General features: G+C 36.8%; 1 protein-coding gene across 1 annotated transcript; it reads left to right on the top strand.

Moving 5' to 3' along the window:
* The first annotated feature begins 7,270 nt into the window (after positions 1–7,270).
* LOC147909701 (uncharacterized) lies at positions 7,271–8,065 on the top strand. The gene has a single exon (XM_087406154.1). It carries the CDS (start codon positions 7,271–7,273, stop codon positions 8,063–8,065), a length of 795 nt encoding a protein of 264 aa, XP_087262280.1.

Raw genomic sequence — 8,065 nt, 5'->3', positions numbered from 1 at the left:
AAAAGACAAAACAGTGCAATTAAAATAATTATCTTCATTTGTATTCATATGTAAATAATATAGTATGTTTCTTGTTTAGGAAGAAATTATTTCAACAAAATTGAAATAATTAATATATTTATTTTATTATTATTTTTCCTCTCAAAAGAAAAAATTTTGATCAGGGCACGTAAGAATGTTTATTGATATGGGCCTGAGTAGATCGATAATTCAGATCATTTTTATGGTTCAGCGACGCACTTTTCATGACAGCGCCTCTATCGGAATATCGCGGAACTAAAATACTGCTTGGTTTCATGGCTTCACGTCAATTTCATTCATAATATACAAACGAAATTTTCGGATACTCTTTTCTCTTATACTAAAACCCTTACCTCGTTTCTAAAAACATAGGATTGTTCGTTTAGATTTTCTGCAATTCGCCAGCTACTTTTTATGAACGTGCAAGATCTGAAACTCTTATATGCAACACATATTGTGACGTGTTGATTACAGAAGCCGATAACAAAACTGTAAGTCTTTTAATTTTTTTTCTTTCGTTTTTCGTATTCAAATGTAGCTGGCGAATTGTGTTGTTGTCGATACTTCAATTGTGGAGAATTTTTCAATCCATAAAAACAATTAAGAGAAAAGAGTCTTTAATAATTAATGACAAAACAGGATACTCCAGCATCCCCTTAAATACAACAAAATTCTGTGTTGGATGAATACATTTTTTCCGATAAATAAATCAAAATTTCTTGTTGATCAAATAATCGCCAATTTTGTCAATTGAAATATATATGTCAGCTTTCCGTTAAATTTATCCTAGCAAACGCAGTTGTATACCATTAATATAACATTTAATAAATCCGAATATAACAGGTTATGTAACTAGAATGCAACATGTTTCATTCTCGTTAATTATAATTTCACACTCAGATGAATAACAGAGACTATGTAACAGTTATATAGTACTTGCTATGTAAATGTTATGGATTGTTATATAATAGTTATATTTTTGTTGTGTAACTTTTCAATGTGTTATATTTTTGTTATAATTGTTTTGAATACATTATATATATATTATGAATATATTAATGTCACTGATAGAAATAAAATCGCTTGGAAATGCTCTTGGTGGAAATAAATCGCTGAAAATTATTAAAATCGCTAAAATCTTTATCAATTGATTATTTCAACTGAATTATATTGAAATGGGTCAACTGATAAAGATTTTAGCGATTGCAGCCATTTTCAGCGATTTATTTCCATCAAGGATCATTTACAATTTTACATCTTATTATAGCCTCATTTAGATATTCTCATGACTATCTCTATGTCATCGATGTGACAGATTTCCTGAATAGTCTTCACTGTAATGATTAATATTTCCATTACGGGACAAAGCGATACTTTATTTACCAAATTCGTTCATTTCGTGCAAAAATACATTCGAATGAACTTAATCAACATCGAAGATGTAAAGGCAAAACTCAAAAATTATCACTTTTACATTTAATTAATTCCATGGAACAGCTTTTAGTATGCACTGATATAATTTGTAATGTAAGCGACTGAATTCACTAGTAATATTCTTCTATAGCATAAGTAATACTCATTTGTCCTTAAATTCTCTGATTCAAGTATAAATAGTCACGTGTATTGCGCTTTGCCACGCTCGACAACTTGAAGCTCGATTGGCACAGAGCTTTGCGACGTCGCGGATAGAGACCGCAACGTTAGAATCATAATTTAAATTATATAATATAATATTAATATCAACGAAACAATTGTTATATAACATGCAATGAATGCCGTTATATTACTGTTCGTCGTTTATTATAACATATGAATAATGAAACAATGTAATAATTTCATAACTCGGTTGTATTATATATATAAAGTTGTATTATATATATAAAGTTATATAGTTATAATATAAACAAAGAGTAATAACATCTGTTACATTATTTGTTACTTCCACGTAATTATATTGTATTTATATTTGATGTTTGCTGGGACTTGTATTTTATAGTAATCGAATTAATTCTTCTCACTAAGTCTGCAGAATTTTATGTTGATCAAATAATGTTTTCATGTTAACTATGGATGCACTCCGTTTCATGCATAATGCATTAATTATTATACATTGTTGTTCACTAATGATAAACAAGGATAAATGAAACATCATGCACACCATGCGTGAATTAGAATGCACCCATCAGGAATGTGTTATTGGGTACTTACAAATCAATATATAACATAGAGAATTTCAAATTAATTTATTTTAATAATCTTCTAAAACTTCTACACTACTCTATTATAAATTACATTGACGAATCAGAAGAGAAAATGTTCTCTCGTCATGGCAAATATCAAGTGCGTTTTAAGTTACGCATGATGTATAATTCTTCTTTATAGTTCACCGAATAATAAAAAAGGATAAAATTTCTTTTCGTTCTACTGTACAGGATACATGCACTACATAAAAGTTGAAATATACAATATATATATAGTGTATGTTCGCCTGACCTGCGTCGACCTGGCACAATAAATGAACTGATAGAATGAGCTGAAGTTAAGATTAATTAGAATTTTGATAATATTTACTCCTTCCATCACATCAAACTGAAAAATATTTAATAAAAGCTTTATAATACCATATATTAATATAATATAAAAAATTAATTAACATAACCATACAATAGAATACCAAATATTCTATTTGAAAAATCTCAAAATTGTCATAATAACTTGAAATTCTGTTTGATTTAATCAAAATGTATTTAATTATGTAGATTGATATCAAAACATAATCAAATCATTTTTCTCATTCATTAGAGAGAATAGAAGATCTATTACACCCTAAGTAGCACTTATTGGTTCATATACGTTTCATATATGTTTCATATATGTTTCATATACGTTTTATAAACGTATCTAATGTTCTACAAACATTTAAGAAGTATATAAAATTAACATGTGCTCCTTGAGACAAAAAAATTACTTTTTTTTTCTCTCCAAAATGTGACAGTACATTTCCCGAAAATTTCTTCGCTCTGAACACGATGCCGTTGGCTAGCATGTTAGAATTTTGAGTAAAATGGAATAAAATGGGCAAAAATGACGTTTTTGGCCACACTTAACATTTTTTTTGCAGTAAATATTGTTACGTCTCAATGTCGTTATTGAGATTTTTTCTCCGTTTTTGAGTCAATGTATTTAAACATTCGGAGATTAAGTTGTGTAGTTAAGGATGCGATTCACTGGGAAGTATTGGGTAATTTAAAGGAAGGGTAACCTTGAATCCGGTGCCAAAAAGATCGCGAAGTTTATAGGCGAATCTACGTGGATCGTGCTTTGGAATGGTTTTGTAACTAGGAAACGTGAGGTTGACCTCTAATTTATTTAGAGTATAGACAGGTTCGCGGGGTGAGTCTACCGGTTTGTCTTGGTCTAGCAATTGCGCAAGTTTTTGGAAATAGGGGAAAGGATCTTGGTTCGAAATAAGGGCCGATTTAACTTGGAACCTCAATCTCTTTTCCCTTTGTCTTCGTCCGCCTTTGGTAGGCATGGAAGTAATGCAAAAAAGAATTATAATGTTCCGGAGAATTGTCGTAAACGGGGGCCACGCTATTGGCAGCGACAGTCGCAACGACTCCTCAGATATTCATATATATATGTATATTTGTATGAAGAATTAGAGATTAGAGATTTAGACGTTCCGTCGATAGATTCGATTTGATATTATCGTTTATTAAAAAAAAGATAAATGCGAAAACGAGGTTCTGATGAAGCGCGAGGATAGTTCTCACCTTGATTGTAACTGACTGACTGGCTGATTGATCGAAGCAGTGCGAGTCTGAAAGTGAGTCTAAGTCTAAGTCTAAGTCTAAGAGTCTGAGTCTGAGAGTGAGTTTAAGAGTTTGAGAGTAAGTTTAAGAGTTTGCGAATAAGTCTGTCTTCGACAGCTCCCTTTATATACTGAAAATGAGTATGGGAGTGTCCTTTCAGAACTAATCGACACTTCCCAAAATTTGGTAGAACCTATACTCGCGCTTTCTTTGAGATAAGGCAGCAAGGCTTCGCGTAAGCCCTACTCCCCACTCTACAAGTTTATTCTTAATAAGTAATAGTTGAATTTTAACAATTTGTTATAAAAATTCGGTTTTCCTTAATATCCTTTATGTGAGGCGAATTCACTACATTCATATATTTAAGATTAATTTAACTTTATTAGAAAAAGAAAAAGGGAAAAAAAGAAAAAGATATTCGTTCTCGCATTCAGGAAGGTTTCTATTTTACTGCTAATTACTTAATCGTTAAACGCTAATATAATATACGTTATTATTAATGTTAATGTATAATACGCTTTTATATTTGTTATTTTATAGCAGGGCTTCTTTGAGAAAGATCGTGTGATATTCTTAGATATTCTTTCTAGAATATTCTATAGATAATTTTTATGACGCATAAAAGTACATAACGTGATCTATCTGTTAGAGTTTGAATGTTCAAATAAAGAAACTGAATATAAAAGAGAAACGGAATTTCCAGTTTCGAAATAAGGATAAAATAGGGAAATCTAACGATAAGATAAAGTAAAGTATAAATTGTATACCTATGACGAATATATTATTCTATAAAGAATAAGGGGATTTTATTGATATGTAACAATATAAATAGTTTTTAAATAAACTGAGCAATTCCTATAAGTACACTGAGAAAAAAGATATAGTAATGGTAACAAAAAAAAAGAATTATTTACAAATGGCCGCGATTATCATTGGATTATTTAGTTAAAATAACAAAATACAATATTTTTTTTGTTAGATGAACAAAATGTTTTTATTTAACAATTTATTTGGCTACTTATGTTTTGTAAATAACATTGTGAAAATTATTTAGTTGCCATTACAAAATAAGTATTCTTTTAGTAATTTCAACAAAATAATACATTATAATAGAATAAGAAATGTTTCGTGGAGCTATTAGAGATGACGTGTCTTCTCATAAGAGAAATTCAACGTCTGTATAAAGCCGAGACGATTAGAAACTAATCTCGTGAACTTCTCGGTCCTCGCCACACCATGATCAATCAATGATAACTCAATAATGGTAACTATTTTTTCAGAGCGATTAGTAATCTCAATTACTCTAAATCTATATATATTTTTGCTAAGCTAAGGAAATTCAAAAACGCCAAATGTAATTTCACTTTGTAGAAAGTGAGAGATATATATTATTCGTTTCGTTCTGGTAACAAAATGTTCTATTTCTACAAAAGATCTATAAACATCATATAAAACATTTTTGTACCATTAAATCATTAGTTCATTTTATAAATTCAACAAATTAATATTGTCGTGGTAACTAATCGTGGTTTGACTAATCATATATCACCAAATAGTTTTTATGTCAGTAACAAAACTTTGATTATTGGTAAAAAACATTCCTCTCAGTATATAATTCAAGAGTTTTCAATCGAACTTCGATTAATAATCGTACAATACTTTTTATCAAGTTATAACTGTTCGAATTTTAGATTTTTTTGTAACATTCCATATGTTTACAATTTTATCCACACACATTGTAGACATACATTACTTAGTCCAGATATTTATTATATATCAATTGAATATAAATAGAACGTCATTGAATAGTATGCGGCATCGCAAACAGAAGGATGCATTAAGTTAAATTTTTCGATTTAAAAAAGTCGATGTAAAATAGAATAAAAAATATAGTATTAAAAGATTTCTCAATTGTTCTGGTCTAAGAAAATAATTGTTTGAAGTGAGCCCCAAGGGCTCTAAGATAAAAGCATACTTTTTTGAAATATTTTCTGAGTAAGTGAAATCTTCTGATACTTTGAAATGTTGTCACTTTTGTTACGCTTAACGACGACTTCGATCACATTTTGTTCACATAGAAAGCTCGACAACACTCGTTCCGTTAAAATGCCGCTAGATTAATAGCAACTTATAGAAGTAAGACTTTAGGCGGAAACTGTTTTTATCATGTTGCCTTGTGATTTCTAACAACATATATGATCGATTTATAAGGGGGCAACTGTTGATGTTAAGTTGCTCATAAGAGGGTATACCTCGCCCTACACAGGGCTCGAAGGGTATACTGCATCGCCCTGCCGCGAAGGAGACTCGCTTTCGTGCTCCCAAGACCGCGGCGGTCTTAGTGAAGTGCGCGGAGACGGGGGATAATTCTGCACCGTCGTACGCGGAAGTGGTAAGGTTGGCGAGAGGGAAGATTTCCCTCGAGGAACTGAACATAGCCAACACGAGGATCCGGAGGGCTCAAGCGGGAGGTCTCCTTATTGAGATTCCTGGAGACGAGGAGGCGGGAGCCAAGGCACAGGCGCTGATGGATCGCCTTAAGGCTGTACTGGCTGAGAGCGAGTTCAAGGACAAAGTGAGCGTCGTGCGTCCTGTTCGCCGAGTGGAGATAAGACTGGTCGATGTCGATCAATCGGTCTCCGAGGAGGAAGTGGTGAAGGCTGTCGCTACTGTTGGGGAAGTCGCTCCCACGGATATTAGGACTGGTCCCTTTAGGCCAGGTCGTGGGGGGCTGAATATGGTGTGGGTGCAGTGCCCTCTTGCGTGCGCGAATAAACTTCTGAGGATCGGGCGTATTAGACTTGGATGGTCCGCGGCTGGTGTAGTGCCCTTGGCGAAGAGGAGACTCCAATGTTTCCGGTGCTTCGCGGTGGGTCACACTAGGGCGAGTTGCCAGTGCGCGGTGGACCGCTCCGCCTGGTGTTTCCAATGCGGCGGAAACGACGGGCATAGGGCCGCTGGCTGCCGGCTGCCTCCGCGTTGTCCTGTTTGTGCGTCCAGGGGACTCGCGGCGGGTCATCGCGCTGGTGCGCCGGAATGCGTGCCCTTTAACGGCCGCGGACAGGTTCCGGCAAATAGGAAAGATGAGGACTCACGCGTGAATAGCATGGTGAGTGCATCCGTTGGGGCCGATCGGGGGGCCCCGGTTCTCGCGGAGGGAGAGGTGGCCATGGACACAACCAATGGTTAGGCTGGCCCAGATTAATACTAATCGGTCGAGACCCTCGCAGGACCTAATCGCTAGGGTCTGCGAGGAGTTCGAACTGGGACTGGTTGCGGTATCGGAGCCAAATCGTGTTCCCTGCGACGATCGCTGGGTAGCCTCCACGGACACTCCTCCCTCGGCCGCTGTCACTTGGTAGTGGAGTCGCTCGAGGGTGCCGTGCTTTCCCCGTTGGAGAGGCACGCGGTTCGCGGCGGTGGACTGGGGGGATATGATTGTAGTGTCATGCTACTTCCCCCCCAGACTCAGTGATGCGGAATTCATGCGTGACTTACATGAGTTGGAGGTGAGAGTGCGGAAAGCGAGTGGACGCCCGATTATTATATTAGGGCATTTTAATGCGCGCGCACCCGCTTGGGATCCCGGACAGCCAAATAAAAGGGGGAAACTCATTTTGGATTGGCTGGGTCTCCTAGACTTGCAAATTCTGAATAGGATCTCGGAGCCGACATACGTGCATCCGCGCGGTGTGTCATGCGTCGACTTGACGCTGGCGTCGTCTTCTGCGTCTAGGAGGATCACCTCTTGGCGCGTTGGATCGGAGGTGGAGTCGCTCTCGGACCATAAATACATTATGTTCGAAGTGAGTGCTTCTCTGGCTGGGTCCGCCACCGGGAGAACTGCCCTTAAGGCCTTTCCCAAGTGGGTTACCGGTAAGGTCGACCGGGACCTCATGGAGGCTGCGGCGAATTTCTTGGCCTGGAGCGGCATTCCGAGTGACGCTGCTTTGGGAGCTAGGGAGATGGACCGAATACTCCGTGACATCTCGGATGTTTCCATGCCTAGGAGGGGACTGCTGAAGAGATCCATCACGTACTGGTGGAATGAGGAAATAGCAGATTTACGCCGTATCTGCAACTTGTGCAGACGACGTCTCACGCGTGCGTGTGGGAGGAGAGGGGCCTCTAGGGAGTCCCTGCGAGAGCCCTGGGAATCCTTGCGAGAGGCTAGACGCAACCTTAGGAAGGCGATTACTCGCTCCAAGGCCAGTTGTGGGCCGAGCTGA

The sequence above is a fragment of the Acromyrmex echinatior genome, chromosome 5, assembly GCF_024713525.1.
Source record: "Acromyrmex echinatior isolate Ae372 chromosome 5, ASM2471352v2, whole genome shotgun sequence".
NCBI classification, from domain to species: domain Eukaryota; kingdom Metazoa; phylum Arthropoda; class Insecta; order Hymenoptera; family Formicidae; genus Acromyrmex; species Acromyrmex echinatior.
This window is presented reverse-complemented; position numbering and strand designations above follow the sequence as displayed.